Here is a 22,075-nt window from a genome sequence, read left to right on the forward strand (position 1 = left end):
AAGAATGAACTTTTTTTATTACCACCAATTGTAAAGTTTATTTTTCCAAGCAGTCTGCTCGATGATCAACAAGATAGTTTACAACTTTTTGACCCTGATGCAAGACATTTCGAACTCATGACCCCACATCTGCAAAAGAATTCTATAGCATGCATTGAGTTGGCCAATCAAAGTTCAGGTTGTTCTGAGTATGGGACACTCTAGTGGCCATAGACAAGTGACCCAGTCTCAGGCAGCCTGCTGGGCCTGATGCCATGCTTCCCGATTGCCGGCCCCTTGGCAATTCGGTTGGCATCAGTGTGCAGTGTCCGCATCCCAGCAACAGCGTCAGCGATTTGGGCAGGCTCCCTCAGGTCCCCAGCCAATCATACGCAGACAGAAGCAAATTATTCCAGAGCTAGCCAATAGTGATCCTGGATGTGCAGAGTGCCATCCCTCCCTGATGGAAATTCCATAAACCCACCATATACACAAAACACAGACAGTGTTTACATAGTGGGAGTGTGCACATACTTGTGTATAAATATGCAGGCGTTGGAAAAAAAAGAGACAAAACTCATCTCTTGATTCAAGTGAATGTTTCTCTTTATACTCTGGAGTAGGACCGTCAAGGCCGAACATTATTTTCTGTTTTGCGTCTCAGGTGATCGTGAAGCTTTCAAGCCGCAAATGCTAAAGTTCGAGCTTTGGCTCCCTCTAGTGGTGAGTTTGAATCACTGCGGCTGTGTTTCCGTTAGGTCACTATTCTATGATTACTGTATTTTCAATTGGAAAAACTAACCATCAAACAAAAGAACAATATATCTTATTAGTTTATTTTTTATGCCATGACATTTACTTAACGTCCAATTACATTGCTCTGATGTCATCCTATTTGTTGGATTGCTTTGGTATACGTTGGCATAAAATATCATTTTATACGGACAAGCCACAACGTTGGTGGCCACCTCACACATTGTTCGACAATCAGCAAATGATCCATGTTAGAAGAATTCAGTCGCACACGTTCTGATGTCACAGCTATTTAGTCTAAAGGAGGAAAGAAGGAAAGGAAGAAAGTTAGGTTCTTGTTTGTTAGCTATGAGTTACAGTGCATCAGATCATATGCCAAAATCTGCATGAAACTGATTTTAATATGAAATCACAAACCTGTTGTAGCTTACCTTTACCAAGGTGGCCAAGACACCGTACACGATGGAGATGAGAAATAGCACAAGAAATGTGGCAGACATATACCAGCTTTCCACATTGATATCTTGATTGACAACTGCATCAGCAATGTCATCCAAGACATTGCAATCTGGTAAGATCACTAAAAATAAAATGAAAAATTAGTGATTATGGCACTGTTTTATAAAGACAAAGTGTTCTTTTGACCAATGTGCAGGACGGTCACAGATTAGTACCTGGATTTGTTACATTCAAGGTCAGCGTGAGGGTTGTGTGTGTTACTCTACAGGTGTGGACCACCCCGGGTAACAAGTCGATTTGGGACAGGCGAAGGCGGCTCTGGATGCTGAACTTTCCATCGGGACCTCTGCTGGGTTGACTAGTGTTGAAGTAAGACAGCTCATTGGCGTCATCAAGATACCAGGAGATGTTAATGGATGCGGGACTGAAGCCGAACACCAGGCACACAAGTTCGCCTGAACCACGCAGCAAAACGGCTGAAGGTCGGCTGGGAGTGACTGGGGCTGGAACATCAGAAATGCAGGATGAAACGGCACGGCATTAAAATCCAGTATCCTTGTGTAGAAGGCATTGCCATTGTCAGCCCACAGTTTTTTGCCCCCCCATCTCCAAATACAAATTGAAACTCTACCACACAAAGCGAAAACTGTACTCTGTATCACCAGCACTCAGAAACAGCACCAACTTCTCTGGGAGTTCACAAAGTGGAAAAGCGAGCCGTGTTCTGATGAGCCCACATTTCAAATTGTTTTCGGAAGTCACGGATCACCTAAATTGAAATCAGCGTGAAGTTCAAAAGCCAGCATCTACTGTTTGTTGGTATGGGGCTGTGTTAGTGCCAATGGCATGAGTAACGTCGGCATCTGTGAAGGCGCCAATAATGCTGAAAGGTAAAAACAGGTTTTGGAGCTCATACTGTCTGCTCCGGTCCAAGGAACACATTTTTCAGGGATGTCCCTGTTTATTTCAGCAAGACAATGCCAAATCGTATTCTGCATTTTTTTGAACAGCATAGCTTCAAAGTAAAAGAGTGCGAGTCTGACACTAGCCTGCCAGCTGTCCAGACCCGTCTCCCATTGAAGCTCTGTGGCGCATTATGGACTGCAAAATATGATGACAGAAACAGCTGAGCAACTGAAGTTGGTAAACATGTCCCTGTTCCAATTTTTTTTTTTTTGTAGGCATGTGTGAATAGTTGCAAAACAACTTTAAAGTTATTAGTCATAACAATGAACATCTTTTTGTAGATAACTGAACCGAACCCTTTTTTTCCTACTTGACTCGAGCAGCGGTACATCCGAAGCTCGCTCGTATGAAAAATTTGGCTCACAACACAAAGCATAAAAAATGATCACGGCTCATAACTTGAAAAACTCAGAGGTAGGAAGCGCTCGCAAGTCAAGGCACCACTGTACAACAATAGCAAATGTGATAAAGGTTAAATTTGAGCTCACCAAACACATTCTCTATTGTGCTTCGAACGGGTGTTTCCGATGACTCATGTTTGACAGAACAAGAATATCTGGCTCCCCGATCCTCGCTTTTTGATACGTTGAGTCTGCTGAGCATTGAAAAAGTGCCGCTATTGCTGCTGTCGATCCATGAAGGGCTGTTGATATATGAACTCGTTGGCAGTCTTTGGCCATCTTTCTCCCAGTACGCTATCTTGTTATCGGGGAAAAACCCAGAAACCAGGCAAGTCAGTGTGAGGTCATTGGAGGTTGACAGCTCAGAGATGGTAGGTGGTACGATGCACACTGTTGGCGGATGCGAGTCTGGGTCGAGGGGAACACAAGCAAAGATCAGATCAATGTTGATGCTTTGATGGCAATTAAATGACGACTGCAATTGCAAAAATATAACACCACAACACCTTTGCTTTTGCTGACACGGGCCTCGTATCCCTGGTTGGAACATTTGTGTTTTCCCTCACAAGACACTTGTTTATGTGCATCCCAGTCACTCGCTAACACATCGAGGAAGCTCCGAAGGGATTGCGTGCCATTGGCGTGACTGGTTGGCTTCTCCGGATGGGAATTGCGGAAATATTCCTTCCCATCTACTTTCCAGGAGATGGCGAAATCATCCAGATGCACGCCGACCAAAAGACAAGTGACGGTCACTTGATCCCTCTGCTGCGACTCCGTGAGCGGCGGTCCTTGAATATATACTGCAACTTTTTGAGCTGATGATGGGATTACTGTCAAGATAAATTGAATGGATACGTTTAGATTCAATATTATTTGGTTTTGTGCATGATGATAATGTTATTTCAAAAAAAAAACAAAACATTTACCAGCGCAGACGTTGATGGTTTTTCTGACATTTTTATTCAGCCATATGTCAAACACTTCACAAGTGAATTCTTTGCCAGTTTGCCATTCTTCTTGCTCGATGTCTACTCGACTGGCCACAGCCACACGCCCATCCGCACTCATGCTGATGTCGGTCGTTGATGGCGGTAATGGTTGAGACCCCGTGTACCATCTTATCTGAGGATTAAAGCCCCATCCGGAGCACAGGAGTCTCTGAGGCTTTGACCCTTCTTCTCTGGGGGCCAGAAAGAGCTCCACTGATGGCTCCGCTGATAAAAAAACAACATATTGATAAGGTTTAACGCATCAACATGAAAGCGGCTTTCTTGAAGTAGCCTCTCACCAAAAACGTCAAAGGGTTTGGAATGGAAGATGCTGGAGAAGCCCTGGTTCACTTTACAGGTGAAACGCGAGTCATGCTTCACGAACGACTTTGGCACGCTGAAATATGGACTGATGGAATGTGGGCCAGGCAGTTTAGAGAGTGCAACATAGCGTTTGTCCGAAATATCCACGCCATTGGCCTGAAGGGTGATGTAAAGGTCGACGGCATCAAGTTGTGTGATGTCACATTCAAATACGGCTCCGTCGTTCTTCTGCAATTCGGCAAGAGATCTCCTGATCGCCACCGACGGAGCGTTCACCGCAGATTCTGGTCGATCATGATCGGACAACAACAGAGCCTTCAGTCTGGCGGGCGCTTGACTCTCCGAACCATGTCGATTTCACTCACGCCCCCTTACCTGACACGGCGATGGTCTCCTCAACGTCTGAGAAGCAGCGGTGCTCCGCTTTACATTTCACACTCTTCATTTGTTTCCACTCATTTGCCGATACGGTCAGATTACCGACGATGTGGGATGCGTTGTTGTACTGGCTGGCTTGGTTATAAGTGGCTGTTTTGCCCTCCGCCAGCATTGTAACGACGGCATCCAGCGCGGTGCGCACCGAGCAGACCGCTGTCACGTCAGACGTTTGCGTCATGACCGCCTTGAAGCTGGGAAGCTCCACATGGATGGAAGGGGGGTCGTTTGCCAGAGCTGCCAGATGACATCACACGGTCAGTGTTACCAACGTGACTGTACTGTATTCACGATGTGTTCAACTGATGAGAGACGACTGTCATACAGCCATTTTATACGTACTTTCACAAATACTGATGGACTTTATTCTTTCTTTTTTGTTTTGAATCGACTTGCATGTAAAATCCGAGCCACTCTTCCACTCTCTCGCATTCGGCTCAATCTCGCTGATGAGAGTGAAGGTTTTGGCTTCTTCCGCCACACGCTGATATTTCCTGGTGGTGGTCCGTGCGGCAGCTACCTTTTGGTTTTCCCGTAGCCACTCGACTCGCAGCGTGTCCGGAAAGAAGCCATTAATGATGCACAAAAGTTTGATGGTGCGAGCTCCGAATTCATCCTCCAAAAGCGGATACAATGTCATGTCTGGAGCAATGTCTGGCAGCACAGTACTCACTGCTGAAACTGAAAAAAAAAAAAAAAGAAACAGTCGGTGTTTCATTTTAACGTCATTTCTTTCTCTAGCCAGTGTTGAGGATTTCTACATTTGTGGCAAATTAGTCATACGTACCTTCAGATTGTTGCCTCTAACTCTAAATGTGATGTCTTTGCTTTTAGGCCGGAGGGGAGAGTTTTACTTTCACAGTGTCTGGTGTTTGAACAGTCAGGTGGAAATTTGGTTGGCATGCGCGAGCGGAGGCATCGGCGCAAGCAGCGGGTGAAAGCATTGAAGAAAAAAAAAAAACTAAAACACACACACACACACACAAGCATACAGAAAAAAAAGCACGAAACACAGAAGTGAAACATGACGAGGAGTAACGCGTGACTGGCAGCAGGTGTTGAGGAGGCGAGGTTGTGACAAACACATTTACATACGTTTTTCACATTTCAAGTCTTTTTAACAGCCTGTTGAATCCAGGTGCCGACATGATGCAAATGTTTTACAAACAGACTTTAAGGAAAAAAAAAAGCCAATGATATTCCCTTTGATATCATTTTGATATTTATTTAAACAAACTGTACATCAGTCACTTATATGTTAAAAAAAAAAAACATTACTTACATGGGAAATATGGTGTGCATTTAGAAGACAATTTTTACAAACAATACCGGGTTTCTTTTTTTCATTTGACCTGAAAAGAAAATGAAGAAAATAAATCTCCATCGTAATAATAATAATAATAATAATAATAATAATAAAAAAATAATAGTACCACTAATAATAATAATAATAATACTTGTAGGTATAGATATATACTGTAAAAAAGTCTACACACCCCTTTTTAAATGGTATGATTTTGTGATTAAAAAAAAATGAGATTATGACATATAATTTCAGTTTTTTCGACCAATGTTCTAATTTAAGGTGTCTTATAACATGAATAATTCAAGTGAAAAAAAAAAGCTAAATCTTTTAGAGATTTTAAAGTAAACAGGTGAGGTATTGTGGTTGCACAAGTGCGCACACCCTAATAAAAGTGAAGATTTTGCTCTGTTGAAAATTAACCACTCACAAGTCGTGTTCAATGCGAGTCAGCACACTGACACTTCATAAAAGTGAAGATTTTGCTCTGTTGAAAATGAACCACTCACATTTAAAGTCGTGTTCAATGCGAGTCAGCACACTGACACTTTTTGAGTGCGTCTACCACTAAAGAAAGTAGTGTAGCTATTCTCGTAGGCTTTTCCCAAATTTTTTTTCTTTTTGCTTTCCAGCAGAAAGTTTTGCGCCAACACTGACTGGTATTTGATAATTTGATAATTCCCTTCACCTTGACAAAGGTTCCAGTTGCAGCTGATATCATGAAAACACGGCATTTTAAACAGGGGTGTGTAGACTTTTTAAAAAGCACTGCGTAAAGGCATACAGATCTGCTGTGGCATAATTGTATGGTGTTGGCGGAGTTTAATTATTTTTTTCAGTGACCAACATGGTATTACCTTGAAAACAGTTACTCCAATGCTGAACAGCAGTGTGATGAGGAAGAGGAGGATGAAGGTGAGCGCTGTGCCTCCCAGGTTATCTTCCTCTGCATCCACGCCATTGTTCCATTGGTGGTTTGTCTCCACCAGGAAGTCTAGTGGATGCACATTATGACTTCAGTGAAAGCTCAAAAATTAAAGCACGTGCCCGTTTTGTCAGCAATGACTCATCAAACATTGGCTAGTCTGTGGTTCCTTGAGAAAGTGATTTGTTTGGTTACGTCGTCAATCTTCAAACCGTTTGCCGGGGAACTGTTTATCGAAAGGCTCGAAAGCCCCAAGTGCCCTCAAAAATTTCAGATTTTGACATAATGATGAAGACTGGAGACCCTGAGCTGCTTTTGAAAGACTGTTATTTGTGTGGCCAGTAGGATTATACATATATTTATATATAAACTCTGCATTTGTGTGTGGAAGTGTGTGTGCGTCGTGTTTGACCATAAAATATCAACTCAATTGTTTTGTTTGGGCGGCAAGACCCAGAAGAGGACGAAGACGTGCACAAATACATTTTCACACAAATATAGTTAACCTACTGTCTGTTCCTCCAAGAAAATATATTGAAAAATGTGTGTGTTGTATGTGTGTTTGTGTGTGCGTGTGCGTGTGCATGTGCGTGTGTTTACATTTGTGATTCTCCAACTCACATCCAACAATGAATATTTGCTCAGAATAAAGACAACAGCTTGCGACATACAACAGTTGCCACGTGCGCTTGTTTGGTTTTGTTTTGTTTTTGTTTTTTTATTTGGATTTTCAATCTGCATTTGAAGGCAACACAAAATATGGATGAACAAGCAGCAAACAGTCAAGAGGCAAAACAGGAGAAGACAGAGTGACACAGAAGACGTCTACTGAGTCTTGCACAATTCAGGGTCCGTGATCCTGAAGTTGGCCGCATTGCTTCCGCCGGACGTGTGCGTAATGGCCCTGACAATGACATTGGAGGTGCTGCTCAGAGATTCGTGGTAAAGCATACAGCTGTAGGACAGGTTTAGTTTTTCCCACTCCTCAAGGCTGATCGTTAACTGGCCATAGACCGAATAGGAGCCTTTGTTTTCTAAGGGGTTGGTGGTGCTCTGAATGTAGGTGGGGCCAACGGGCTGGTCATTAACAAGCCACCTCAACAGAACATCGCGAGGGAAGAAGTCTTTTGCAAAGCAAGTCAGGGTAACCGTGTTTGTTTGAATATCTTCCAGTGGAGTCATCATAAAAAGTGTAGGACGCTGGAATGGTTTACCTGCAAGAAGGGCAAAACAAAATGTGCAAACTCAAGGCACAATAAAGGGCGCCAACACACACACACGCACACACACACACACACACACACACACACACACACACACACACACACACACACACACACACACACACACACACACCTTTGATCATGAGTGGAAGATTTCTTACCCGCATATCTTTGGTAGGATACCTTCATCACGCCCCCCGTATCTGGACGCAGCACAATGCAGTTGTGCTTTTCATTTTTTCTCCATTCGTCATACGTCAGTTGAAGCAAAGAGCGAAATACGCCCGTTTGGCCGGACTGGAGGGATATCAAGGTATCAGCCATTTTCTTGCCGTCCTGGTTCTCCCATGAAATACTCTTCACGGACGGCTTGTTGATTTTGACTTCACATATGACGGTTCCTTGTCTCTGCAAAAACATCTCGTCCGCCGTGGGGCCCACGATCTTCACGTTTACATCCACGTCAGGGAATGTCACATCTGTCGAAACTGCCATTTGTGCCGACACATTTCGAAGCCGGTTACATTGGAAGTACGTCATTTCAAATTTTTAAAAAAAAAAAACAAACAGAAATGTTCTTACCAGATGAATTCGAGGCACAATTCTGGGCAAAATCTGCCGACACAAAAACATCTCCTTGCGCGCCTCTCCCTTTAAACTCACACTTGATGGTGGCGTCAGGTGACCACTGGTTAGGCGAGAGCGTGAGAAAGCTCGCGGCGCTGTAAAGCGTCGTTCCATCTGGGCCCTTTCGGGCCTCAGAATGAGTCTTGATCTCGTCCATTTTGTTGGGGATGTCGTGACCGTTTAGCAGCCATTTGAAGCCATAAACGTTGGGGGAAAAATCTTTGGCAAAGCAGGCAAAAGACGCCTCGTCTTGCCCATCGGTAGTGGCCAACACTTTGACCGTTGGCAACGAGAAGGCCTCTGAAAAACAAACAAACAAACAAAATATCCACCAAAATATGTTGGCGCGAGACAAGACGACACATTTATGCACAAGTCGACACGAAAGTGAGCCGAGACAAGACGACACACGCTGTATATGCACAAGCAGACATGATGGGGAGGACAAAATTCTTCTTTGTCCATGATTTAAGAACTTCCGACGACTTCATCAGATTCAAAGTTATACTTTTTGCTCGTAAATATGCTTTTTTTTTTTTTATCGCCGACTTTCCATGTGTGCATTTGCATATACAGTTATACACGCTGAGGCAAGCGAGCGTAAATCGGAGTTATTTGCAGTCTAATGCGTACGCGGCGAAATGCAACAAGCACAAAAATATTGTGAGGATTTTTTTTCGTGGGGTGGGGCGGGGGCAGATGGGGCAGAATCAGCAAGGAGCATCCTGCAATTCCTTTCCACCTCACTGTTTGGTTTGGACTGACATTGAATCCATTCACAAAATCTGGATGCTATTTAATTGAGTGACAGTTTCTGTTAGCGTCCGGTGTGCTCCCTACCCTTGTGTTTATTTATTCAGAATCAGGGGGTCAGGAGAAATGTGGATTTTCATGACACATTTCATGGCAGTCACTCAATCAAAACCTCATTAACCCTTTCATGCACAAATAATGACACCCTGTAATCTGATTACTTGATGACATGTCCACTGTCGTAACCACTTTTGTTTTTTGTTTTTTTTAATTATAATTTTTTAAAATTTTTTTTTTTGGGGTGTGTGTTTTGATAACATAATTAACTCTGCATTCAAATGATGTCACGGTCATAATTGTAATGAAGTAAAGAACAGCGATGAATAGGGTTTGAATCAACTTTTTTTCTTATCTCATGCATGCTTACATTTCATGAAGACATCTATTTGAAAACCTATGATAAGAATCTTTGCTTTCAAAAAAAATAAAATAAAATTGCATTACCTTCTGTTTTGGTGATCGTCAGTTCAACATTTGCGTTGGAATGTTTGGCAACGCATCGGTATTTGGCCTTGTTATCCCAGTCCACTCTCCTCACTTGGATTTGACTGACTCCCGTATAGAGGTTGTTGTTTTCAACTGAAGGATACTGAATAAAGTCAGTCAAGGCGCTTCCGTCTTTGGTCCAGGTGAAGGTCAGGGGAGATGGTGTGAAGCCGGTGGCGAGACAGCCGAGACTGAGCGTTGCTCCGGAGCCACATTGCATCAGAGGAAAGAGGGTCGGTTTGATTGGCGTACCTGGAAAAAAGAACAAAAATGGTGGTCGATTTGGGGATTTTTTTAATACAATATATGAAATACAGTTTTTGTTGAGTGCAAGACACCACAAAAAAAAAAAGGTCACTAATTATTCTTTGAATGAATCCCGAAAGCCCATTTATGATATTAAAAGACAATGATGAAAATGAAAACATTTTCACTGTAGTTATATTAGTTTTATTTAGTTTTACAAATGTAAGATGTCGTTTCAGTTCGTTTCCATTTTTTTTTCCAAAAGCATTCTTGCTTTTATTTGTTCGTGTTTTTTAATTTGAGATATTTTGTTGATTTTCATTCACTAAAATAACCTTGCGACACGATTATATTTTGCACATCATTGAAAACAAAACCATCGTATTAGTATGTAAGAAAATTGCACTTTTTGTCATTTTTAGCAATATCAAATATCACTTGCGGCTCTTTTTTTTTTTTTTTGGTATAATTTCATTCGCAACACATCAACATCAAACAATTTTGCATGACTGAACAAAGGTTGGGAAACGTTAATAAACTGACATTTTACTCAAAGGGACAATAAAAACGAAAAAATCTGTGAAACTTATTCAAACTTATGAGACCCGACAATCGAAGATATAAACAGACAAAGCACTTTTCATATCAAATACGCTTTTTAACTTTGAGCCAGTTTAACTTCACGTTTGAACAAGACCATTCATGTGTCATTTGTAAAACGGACATATTTTTCTTGCCTTATTTTCATGGGATTCGGTTAAAAATGAATTGACACCAAAAAAAAATTGTTGTATGTCAAATCTGCTCAAATTATAAGGAATAGTTGATAAAACATTGTTTGGCTTTAAAAAAAAAAACATTTCCAATTATCGGTAATGCTTACAGTGCTTAAAGAGATAATAAAATGCAGCCACCCCCCCCCCAAAAAAAACACCAAATTGGCATTCAGTACTTACCTTGTATTACTCACATTGCTTTTCCCTCCTCAATAGGAAAGAATTACAAAAACATATGAACAATGAAGCACAAAATCCCTTTTAGTTCGCATTTCGTAAGGCGGTTTCCAAACACAAAACATTCATGACTTACCTCCCGTAACTGTGACTTGGGTTCCTTTGCCCCAGTAGTCAAAGGCACAGTCACATTGAGCGAATACAATTTCAATGCAATACAAAAACTTTCAAGGCACTTTTTCCAGACATAAAACATCAATTGTTACTCACCAGATGTAACTGTGACTTGGGTTCCTTTGCCCCAGTAGTCCAAGTAACTACACAGCGATACAGAGCAATCTGTTGGCAATGCAAATACCCTACAAAAAAAAAAAAAGGAAAACAGGAAAACAACTTCCTCAAATAGTCTTGTCCTGTGGTTCTCAATCGTCTTCCTTGAGAAGTTTATTTCCTGACATCTGGAGTGTGTGTCATCCGACGGTTGTTAAAACGTTGTTTTTCTGCCACTTGTCAGTTTGACATGGTGCTGGAGCGCAATGGCCCCCTCAAGATTTGTGGCTGCCCCTTCATACATGCCCGTCTAGACCCGGGGACTTGTTTGTCACCATCTTGTGCCATCCTGGGGGGGCCAAGGAAAATGAAACGGGAACTCTCGTGTGATCTAAAAATACTGCCTGAAATCTTGAACCCAGAAACGTGACCTTTGAATTTTGGGCTTTGGCACTCATGTGTAGAGTCTGCATGATAGCAAACAGAAAAGATAAATATGATATCCTCATTGTGGCCTTCCTGTGTGGAGTTTGTATGTAGTCCCCATGCCTGCGTGGGTTTTCTCCGGGTGTCCACATTCCAAAAACATGCGTGGCAGTCTGATTGAACACTCTAAATTATCCCTCCGTGTGAGTGTGAGCACGGATTGGCTGGCAACCGGTTCAGGGTGTCCCCCGCCTACTGCCCGAAGACGGCTGGGATGGGCTCCAGCATCCCCTGCAACCCTTGTGAGGGTAAAGCGCATCATAAAATGGATGGATGGATGGATATATACACTATGCATATTTCTTTTAACATTTCAGAGCTAATGATGATCTCGTTGTTGCCCCCTCTCGTGAATGACGTTTTTTGGACATGATATTTTGTTGGATCTAATAGAATATTATTGTTTCACGAGTCCAGCTCATTCCATAATTCGCTGCCATTATTATGTGTCAAGAAATGTGTCCCTCTGCGGGCAATTTGCAAATCGTCTGCCATTCCAACCGTCGCCTCGTCAGAGGTTTTTGTCATGGTGTGTCACACTGTGCCACCCCATATACCCACACGATGACACACGTCCTGTCAAAAACCTCCCAGCTGGAGCCTGTGCCAAAGGTATTTTTTAAAGGGCAAACCTTTCCGATATACGGAAGCCACAACAAATCCAAATGAAATCTTTCATCAAATAGATCATGATTTTTGTGTATTTTTAAATAATTATCCAATCAATTAACTAATATTTAACGGTGAATAAATTGATGAAATATAATATGCCTTTAACCCGTTCATGCACCCTGTAACCTGATAACATAATAAGCTGTGCACTGTAGTAACTGCTATCCCTGATAGGGTGAAAATAATTTATTACGTTATTTTTTCTTTTTGACTGCATGTTTTTTGTTGGTTTTTTTTTTGTGTCAATGCCAATTAAATTATTTTTCATTTGGATGTGAAATTCACATGGCTTTATAGTTCCTGTTTCACATGAGCAGGTGGTCTCCCAGGGGTGCAGTCAGCAGATCATTCTTGCGTTACTTCAGACATAGCCGATAATAACATTGAATAAATGTTTTATATATATATTATACTCAGCCCTCCTGGAAATAATTCACCTCATACATATCGTAATCATGCATGTTCCTGTAATGCACATCGCTGGCATTTAACACTTTGTGTTGGTCAATACTTAAATAAAATAAAACATGCCCATGTGGGGAGTTAAGACTGACCGATATTGAATGGTGGAAAAATATGAAATTGACAAAATTTTCATGTCGGAGGTTTCAGCTTGATGCCAGTGAGTTAATGATCATCCTCCTGCTAACCCCCCTCCCCTCCCCCCAACAAAATGGTCACATTTTGTCAACAGAATCCCAACAAAGGATCACAGGTTTTTGTTATGATGTGTGGCACTGTGTGTGAATACCGATATACCGTATTCACAATGACACACGCCCTGTCAAAAACCGCACTGTAGTAACTGCTATCCCTGATAGGGTGAAAATAATTTATTACGTTATTTTTTCTTTTTGACTGCATGTTTTTTGTTGGTTTTTTTTTTGTGTCAATGCCAATTAAATTATTTTTCATTTGGATGTGAAATTCACATGGCTTTATAGTTCCTGTTTCACATGAGCAGGTGGTCTCCCAGGGGTGCAGTCAGCAGATCATTCTTGCGTTACTTCAGACATAGCCGATAATAACATTGAATAAATGTTTTATATATATATTATACTCAGCCCTCCTGGAAATAATTCACCTCATACATATCGTAATCATGCATGTTCCTGTAATGCACATCGCTGGCATTTAACACTTTGTGTTGGTCAATACTTAAATAAAATAAAACATGCCCATGTGGGGAGTTAAGACTGACCGATATTGAATGGTGGAAAAATATGAAATTGACAAAATTTTCATGTCGGAGGTTTCAGCTTGATGCCAGTGAGTTAATGATCATCCTCCTGCTAACCCCCCTCCCCTCCCCCCAACAAAATGGTCACATTTTGTCAACAGAATCCCAACAAAGGATCACAGGTTTTTGTTATGATGTGTGGCACTGTGTGTGAATACCGATATACCGTATTCACAATGACACACGCCCTGTCAAAAACCTCCCAGCTGCAGCCTGTGCCAAAGGTATTTTTGGAAAACAAAACTTTTAAGTGTCAATAAAGGACAAAATGAAATGAAATAGTACCGTGGATTTTTTCCATTATTCATGGATATGTTCATTATTCAGGAGGACATCGGATCCATTTATTTTCATGCTGTTTAACTGCAAATAAATTGATCAAACAGAACATGCCTTTAAAATTCATGAACAGATCATAATCAAGCTTCGTCTTGGTGTGCGTGTTTATTTTATTCAGGGTCGCTTGAAATTCTTCTTTTTGAATGGAGGATGTGCGATGTGTCGAAGCGGAAGCAGCAAAACCTATTTTCCAAAAAACAAAGACCTGCAAACTCAGATGAAGTGGAAGTCGGATGCACAAAGTACAATTTTCACTGGAGATTTTTTTTTTTTGTAATAAATCAATCAAGAAATAAATCTGATTTTGTTTCAATGGGCATGCGCAATTTTTCTTAGAATTTGCAACAACAACAAAAAAAAGTGGTGGAAAAATATGAAATTGAAAAAAAATTTCATGTCGGCGGTTTCAGCTTGATGCCAGTGCTATACAGTAATTATGTCCATTTAAAAGTATTGAATTAACGATCATCCTCATGCTACCCCCCCCCCACAACAAAATGGTCACATTTTGTAGACAGAATCCCAACAGAGGATCACAGGTTTTTGTTATGATGTGTGGCACTGTGTGAGTACCGATACACCGTATTCACAATGACACACGCCCTGTCAAAAACCTCCCAGCTGTATCCTGTGTCAAGGTGTTTGTGGAAGACAAAACTTTTAAGTGTCAATAAAGGACAAAATGAAATGAAATAGTACCGTGGAATTAAAATTTTCCATTATTCATGGATATGTTCATTATTCAGGAGGACATCGGATCCATTTATTTTCATGCTGTTTAACTGCAAATAAATTGATCAAACAGAACATGCCTTTAAAATTCATGAACAGATCATAATCAAGCTTCGTCTTGGTGTGCGTGTTTATTTTATTCAGGGTCGCTTGAAATTCTTCTTTTTGAATGGAGGATGTGCGATGTGTCGAAGCGGAAGCAGCAAAACCTATTTTCCAAAAAAACAAAGACCTGCAAGAAATAAATCTGATTTTGTTTCAGTGGCCATGCGTAATTTTTCTTAGAATTTGCAACAACAACAAAAAAAACGTGTCAGGTAACATTCCTCTGTTAGACATATTATTGATAATTCATTATGTTATGTTGTTCAAACCATTATTTTCGCTGTCATTTTTTTTATGTGGGATTTATTGTGATGGTAGTATTGGTTCAAAATAAAGGATGAATTTTTTTTTTTTTTTTTTTTTGTGGCTTTTGCTACTGATGTCAATCGTTGTGCTCCTCGCACAGAAGTACGCAGCTGTGTCCTCAGTCTTCAGACTGTTTATGTTGAGATCAAGCTGGCTGCTGGAGTCCCGTCTGGCAATGGTGAATCTTTCCTGAAGTAAAGGTGAGTAATATTTTGGAGTACTAGAAGGCCCGATATAAGAGATGAATTCGAAGTCTTTTCCGGGCACCTTTCTGACCCAGCTCCACGGATAGTCCGAAAAATCTAAACCGGATATTTTGCACGTCAATGTGTGGGATTCTCCGGCTTTTTTCACCACGGGTTCGGACTGTTCTATGCTCCAGCCTTCAGCGGCCGTCAAAGCTAAAAGCGCTAGTATGAAGCGCCTTAGCATTCTGTCCGCCATCTTGGTTAGAAGCGGGAATGGCGAAGGTGTTCTGATGCGGACTACCACTTACGTGAGGGAATTGCGGCAGCTTTTATCGCGAGCTGATGGCGAGCGTGTTTTGCATCGAGGGAAATTTGCATCGAGGGAAATTGGCAGCTTCGAGGACCAGTGGAGTGCTTTTGAATTCACCACGTGACAGAAACATGGTGCTCCATTATGTGTGTGTGGGGGGGCTGGCAGTTTTTATTTCAATTCAACGATAGCGGAGGTGTGCGAACATTTCCGCCAGTGACCACAACCAACCCACTGCATTGCACTCTATAATTTGAGAAGAATATTGCTACAGCTTTATTTGTAAATTACAGATCTAATTGTCAACATGTCATTGTTGAAAGAATCATTTCCACAAACATGCCAGTAAATTAACGACCAAATGAGGAATTTGTTGAGTGCAAAAATCACACAGAGGCGTAATAAACGATAAACTGATCTGATGAGATCTAAACTGAGACCTAATCGATCATGATAAACGTGATCACTCAAATGAATGACCACAGATTACATCCGGATGGAATTAACGAATTGCGCTTCAGACTCTAACTGTCATGATTTGGTTTGGGACCACCAGGTGGCGCTGTAGGGATTACCCTGCAGCTTGCACACCTGTTGGTCGTTATGTCGTTATGTAATGGTTTAAAAGGACTCCCGGCACGACCACTCAGTGTTGGGTCATTGTTGCTGTTTGTTGGCTGCTGTCATGTTTGTTTCAGTCATGTTGAGGTCATTGTTATGTTTTATCTTCAGTCATGGTTTTTTGTTTGATACTTTGGCTTCGTTTTGTTGTGAGGACTTTGTTTGTTTAGGTTTTAGTTTTCTGTGTTTTATCAATACACTTCTTGAAGTACACCCTGCTCCTCCCTCCTGCCTGCTTTTTGGGGTCCACCACCACCTCGCAATCGTTACACTAACAATGCTTGATTGGCAATTCCATCACTCCGAGCTTTTGCAAGAAGACAACGCTTGCACCCCCCCCTCCCCCATCACTGAGCGGTAAGGGGAAGAAGAATGGAGTGGTAAGTCAAGCCTGAGAGCTCCTCTTTATTTATTTATTTATTTTGGTTTGTGAGGTTTTTGTTGAAGTCTGCTTTTGGTTCGAGTTGCTGTGCGTCTCTGGCACAGTAATACACAGCCGTGTCTTCAGGCTGCATATTCTGTCCATTCAGGGTTACGGTTCGGCTGCTGGGGTTGAGCTCAATACTGAACTTGCTACTCAGGGAATCCTTGCGGTAATAGGCCCCAGTGAGTGCTCTCATCCCGATCCATTCCAGTCCTTTCCCAGCCACCTGCCTGACCCACGCAGTGTGGTAGTCATCCAAATCATAAGACACCTGACAGGTGATGGTCAAGTCCCGACCGGACTGCAGAGTCAAAGACGGCGGCTGGGTCAACTGTTCGCACTTGACGCCTGTGGAGAACCAGAATATTAGATGTTGAAGGCGAGGAGTCAAAAGTCTTGTGTGCCGCAGCGATCATCGCCCGCATCTTACTGGAAGCAGCGGCCAGCAACACCAGCGCAACGACACGGAACATGGTTGCAGCTGAAGGTGTCCTGATGGGAGCGTGTCTCCTGCCAGAGCCTCACTGCAAGTTTTATAGCACCCTGGGAGGGGTGTGAGGGGGGCGGGGGCGATGTTCATTTTGCATAGTGGCACTGCCATGAAAGACGGCAGGTATATATTTGTCAACAGGTGACTATATGTACGCTTGAAAACATACACGTGTTCGGTGTGCTCTCAAGTTTCCGAAATTTGGTACCGTTTTATGACAGCCTGGAGACAAACCGGGGACCTCGGCAGTGGGAGGCGGACGTGCTAACCACTCGACCGCTGTGCCGCCACTTGAAAATCCACCAACATCCATCCGTTATCTGATCCCAGGCCACCACCGTGCCACCCAATCCATAAACAATAAAATGAAATCATTTACGAGATTGATGATTTCGGCATTGGTTTACAATTATTATTATGTTGGAAATCCGAGGCATTTATTTTCATGGTACAACATTTTTAAAAAATCTAATACATTGTCGCCCTTTTAAAACTATGGCCGAAGTAAGATTAAAAAAAAAGGTTTTGCCTTCAAATCTCAGGATAATGACCACCTCAGCTAAAATCATCTACATCCTTCGTTAAAAAGATCATTCAATTCTAACACTCAAATATAATGATGAAAAAAATGTAATCAGTCTTTGCGACTATTTTTTGGGTTTTCTTAAAAGAAAATTGAAAAAAAAAGACTGGCCATTATGTTCGGGAGGTGACGACATGCCACTAAAATGATGCATGTCAACAGAAAATGGGAGCTTCCTCTCGGATTGTATGTTCTCTTTTGAGCCGGCGACATTTTCTCTCTGATATGTTGGAAGTGTTCTTCATGCAGTGACCAAACTGGCCGACTGGTTCAAAAGAAAGGTTTTTGTGGATGGTTGTTCGTCTCTGTGTGTCCTGCGATGCCAAGGTGGCGGCACTAATCTCGAGTATGACAGCCCACTTGAGTGATTGACCCTCATTTTGTTTCTTTTGATGCTTATTTTCGACATCATTTTCTTGGTTTGACTCCAAATTTAGCATTTATTTACCTCTCCACTTTGGAGGTTCCACTGTCATTTTTTTAAGACGCTATGCGCGATCACGCTTGCCCCTACTGAGTGGGTGTGTACCAGATGCAACATTTTGGGGGAAGAAAGAACGAGGTTGCTCGCCTGATCAGCTTCAGAACTCCTCCCACTTTTTTTTCTGATTGTTTGCTTTTTGTCCAGGTCTCCTGATGGTTTTTATTGTTGTGGTTGCCTGGCGCAGTAATACACAGCCGTGTTGACCACCAAAGATAAAATCATCTACATCCTTCGTTAAAAAGCTCATTCTATTCTAGCGCTCAAATGAAATGATAAAAAAATATAATCAGTCTTTGCAACTATTTTTGGGGTTTTCTTAAAAGAAAATTGAAAAAAAAAAGACTGGCCATTATGTTCGGGAGGTGACGACATGCCACTAAAATGATGCATGTCAACAGAAAATGGGAGCTTCCTCTCGGATTGTATGTTCTCTTTTGAGCCGGCGACATTTTCTCTCTTATGTGTTGGAAGTGTTCTTCAGGGAGTGACCAAACTGGCCGTCTGGTTCAAAAGAAAGGTTTTTGTGGATGGTTGTTCATCTCTGTGTGTCCTGCGATGCCAAGGTGGCGGCACTAATGTCGAGTATGACAGCCCGCTTGTTATTTCCCCTCATTTTGTTTGTCTTTTGATGCTTATTTTCGACATCATTTTCTTGGTTGGACTCCAAATTTATCATTTTTTTACCTCTCCACTTTGAAGGTTCCACTGTCATTTTTTTAAGACGCTATGCGCGATCACGCTTGCCCCTACTGAGTGGGTGTGTACCAGATGCAACATTTTGGGGGAAGAAAGAACGAGGTTGCTCGCCTGATCAGCTTCAGAACTCCTCCCACTTTTTTTTCTGATTGTTTGCTTTTTGTCCAGGTCTCCTGATGGTTTTTATTGTTGTGGTTGCCTGGCGCAGTAATACACAGCCGTGTCTTCAGGCTGCATATTCTGTCCATTCAGGGTTACGGTTTGGCTGGAGGGGTTGAGTTCAATACTGAACTTGCTAATCAGGGAATTCTTGCGGTAATAGTCCCCAGTGTGTCTTCTGCTCCCGATCCATTCCAGTCCTTTCCCAGCCACCTGCCTGACCCACGCAGTGTGGTAGCTGCCTATCGAATAAGACACCTGACAGGCGATGTTTAACTCCTGACCGGACCGCAGAGTCACAGACGGCGGCTGGGTCAACTGTTCGCACTTGACGCCTGTGGAGAACCAGAATGTTAGATGTTGAAGGAGAGGAGTCAAAAGTCGCGTGTGCCGCAGTAATCATCGCCCGCATCTTACTGGAAGCAGCGGCCAGCCCCCGCCTACTGGCCGGAGATGGCTGAGATCGGCTCCTGCACCCCCCACGACCTTGTGGGGATAAAGCAGATCGGAAAATGGATGGATAGTTGCTGGTAGAGTCAGAAAATTTCCTAAATGTAGCAAAAAAAAAAGGCTAAGGTGGCGGCACTAATGTCGAGTATGACAGCCCGCTTGAGTTATTTCCCCTCATTTTGTTTGTCTTTTGATGCTTATTTTCGACATCATTTTCTTGGTTTGACTCCAAATTTATCATTTATTTACCTCTCCACTTTGGAGGTTCCACTATCATTTTTTTTAAGACGCTACGCGTGATCACGCTTGCCCCTACTGAGTGGGCGTGTGCGAGATGCAACATTTTGGGGGAAGAAAGAACTTGAGGTTGTTCGCCTGATAAGCTTCAGAACTCCTCCCACTTTTTTTTTTTCCTGATTGTTAGCCAGATGCAACATTTTGGGGAAAGAAAGAACTTGAGGTTGTTCGCCTGATACGCTTCAGAACTCCTCCCACTTTAGTTTTTCCTCATTGTTAGCTTTTTGTTCAGGTCTCCTGATGGTTTGTATTGTTGTGTTTGTCTGGCGCAGTAATACACAGCCGTGTCTTCAGGCTGCATATTCTGTCCATTCAGGGTTACGGTTTGGCTGGAGGGGTTGAGTTCAATACTGAACTTGCTAATCAGGGAATTCTTGCGGTAATAGTCCCCAGTGTGTCTTCTGCTCCCGATCCATTCCAGTCCTTTCCCAGCCACCTGCCTGACCCACGCAGTGTGGTAGCTGCCTATCGAATAAGACACCTGACAGGCGATGTTTAACTCCTGACCGGACCGCAGAGTCACAGACGGCGGCTGGGTCAACTGTTCGCACTTGACGCCTGTGGAGAACCAGAATGTTAGATGTTGAAGGAGAGGAGTCAAAAGTCGCGTGTGCCGCAGTAATCATCGCCCGCATCTTACTGGAAGCAGCGGCCAGCAACACCAGCGCAACGACATGGAACATGGTTGCAGCTGAGGGTGTCCTGATGGGAGCGTGTCTCCTGCGAGAGCCTCACTGCAAGTTTTATAGCACCCTGAGGGGGTGTGATGGGGGCGGGGGCGATGTTCATTTTGCATAGTGGCACTGCCATGAAAGACGGCAGGTATATATTTGTCAACAGGTGACTATATGTACGCTTGAAAACATACACGTGTTCGGTGTGGTTTCAAGTTTCCGAAATTTGTGACCGTTTTATGACAGCCTGGAGACAACCCGGGGACCTCGGCAGTGGGAGGCCGACGTGCTAACCACTGGACCGCTTTGCCGCCACTTGAAAATCCACAAACATCCATCCGTTATCTGATCCCAGGCCACCACCGTGCCACCCAATCCATAAACAATAAAAGGAAATCATTTACGAGATTGATGATTTCGGCATTGGTTTACAATTATTATTATGTTGGAAATCCGTGACATTTATTTTCATGGTACAACATTTAAAAAAAAATAAATAAAATACATCATCACCCTTTTAAAACTATGGCCTAAGTCATATTTATAAAAAAAAAAAAAAAAAGTTTTTGCCTTCAAATCTCAGGCTAATGACCACCAAAGATAAAATCATCTACATCCTTCGTTAAAAAGCTCATTCTATTCTAGCGCTCAAATGAAATGATAAAAAAATATAATCAGTCTTTGCAACTATTTTTGGGGTTTTCTTAAAAGAAAATTGAAAAAAAAAAGACTGGCCATTATGTTCGGGAGGTGACGACATGCCACTAAAATGATGCATGTCAACAGAAAATGGGAGCTTCCTCTCTGATTGTTTGTTCTCTTTTGAGCCAGCGACATTTTCTCTCTTATGTGTTGGAAGTGTTCTTCAGGGAGTGACCAAACTGGCCGACTGGTTCAAAAGAAAGGTTTTTGTGGATGGTTGTTCATCTCTGTGTGTCCCCCCGCCTACTGGCCGGAGATGGCTGAGATCGGCTCCTGCACCCCCCACGACCTTGTGGGGATAAAGCAGATCGGAAAATGGATGGATAGTTGCTGGTAGAGTCAGAAAATTTCCTAAATGTAGCAAAAAAAAAAGGCTAAGGTGGCGGCACTAATGTCGAGTATGACAGCCCGCTTGAGTTATTTCCCCTCATTTTGTTTGTCTTTTGATGCTTATTTTCGACATCATTTTCTTGGTTTGACTCCAAATTTATCATTTAGTTTCAAGTTTCCGAAATTTGTGACCGTTTTATGACAGCCTGGAGACAACCCGGGGACCTCGGCAGTGGGAGGCCGACGTGCTAACCACTGGACCGCTTTGCCGCCACTTGAAAATCCACAAACATCCATCCGTTATCTGATCCCAGGCCACCACCGTGCCACCCAATCCATAAACAATAAAAGGAAATCATTTACGAGATTGATGATTTCGGCATTGGTTTACAATTATTATTATGTTGGAAATCCGTGACATTTATTTTCATGGTACAACATTTAAAAAAAAATAAATAAAATACATCATCACCCTTTTAAAACTATGGCCTAAGTCATATTTATAAAAAAAAAAAAAAAAAGTTTTTGCCTTCAAATCTCAGGCTAATGACCACCAAAGATAAAATCATCTACATCCTTCGTTAAAAAGCTCATTCTATTCTAGCGCTCAAATGAAATGATAAAAAAATATA

At 42.3% G+C, this 22,075-nt stretch overlaps 2 protein-coding genes across 28 annotated transcripts in view; one reads left to right on the forward strand and one right to left on the reverse strand.

Annotated features, from left to right (window-relative positions):
- Positions 1-22,075, reverse strand: part of LOC109526985 (uncharacterized) — a 26,647-nt gene continuing 4,572 nt past the window's right edge. The window contains exons 1-16 of one of the 27 annotated variants that reach the window (XM_019888617.1): positions 20,378-20,481; positions 19,997-20,295; positions 12,187-12,199; positions 12,125-12,129; positions 11,161-11,207; positions 11,022-11,026; positions 9,645-9,938; positions 4,652-4,990; positions 4,250-4,546; positions 3,850-4,158; positions 3,488-3,775; positions 3,065-3,391; positions 2,646-2,966; positions 1,407-1,694; positions 1,164-1,312; positions 1-1,029 (exon numbers count right to left, since the gene is read on the reverse strand). In XM_019888617.1, coding sequence (XP_019744176.1) covers positions 1,021-1,029; positions 1,164-1,312; positions 1,407-1,694; positions 2,646-2,966; positions 3,065-3,391; positions 3,488-3,775; positions 3,850-4,158; positions 4,250-4,546; positions 4,652-4,990; positions 9,645-9,938; positions 11,022-11,026; positions 11,161-11,207; positions 12,125-12,129; positions 12,187-12,199; positions 19,997-20,295; positions 20,378-20,420 — 3,033 coding nt within the window. In that variant the 5' untranslated portion in view covers positions 20,421-20,481 and the 3' untranslated portion in view covers positions 1-1,020. Of the gene's footprint in view, positions 1,030-1,163; positions 1,313-1,406; positions 1,695-2,645; positions 2,967-3,064; positions 3,392-3,487; positions 3,776-3,849; positions 4,159-4,249; positions 4,547-4,651; positions 4,991-9,644; positions 9,939-11,021; positions 11,073-11,155; positions 11,245-11,341; positions 11,359-11,570; positions 11,577-12,124; positions 12,130-12,179; positions 12,203-13,421; positions 13,430-13,702; positions 13,732-14,369; positions 14,378-16,491; positions 16,498-16,619; positions 16,927-17,008; positions 17,109-19,025; positions 19,167-19,995; positions 20,296-20,377; positions 20,482-22,075 lie in introns of those variants that run through there. The other 26 variants (XM_019888628.1, XM_019888615.1, XM_019888629.1 and 23 more) reach the window with 26 other exon arrangements.
- The window catches only part of cabp5b (calcium binding protein 5b), a 15,642-nt gene continuing 8,713 nt past the window's right edge, over positions 15,147-22,075 (forward strand). The window contains exon 1 of the mRNA XM_019888643.1: positions 15,147-15,235. The gene's annotated coding sequence lies outside the window, so the exon portion shown is untranslated. The remainder of the gene's footprint in view (positions 15,236-22,075) is intronic.

The sequence above is a fragment of the Hippocampus comes genome, unplaced genomic scaffold (assembly GCF_001891065.2).
Source record: "Hippocampus comes isolate QL1 unplaced genomic scaffold, H_comes_QL1_v1.1 scaffold427, whole genome shotgun sequence".
Taxonomy (NCBI): Eukaryota; Metazoa; Chordata; class Actinopteri; order Syngnathiformes; family Syngnathidae; genus Hippocampus; species Hippocampus comes.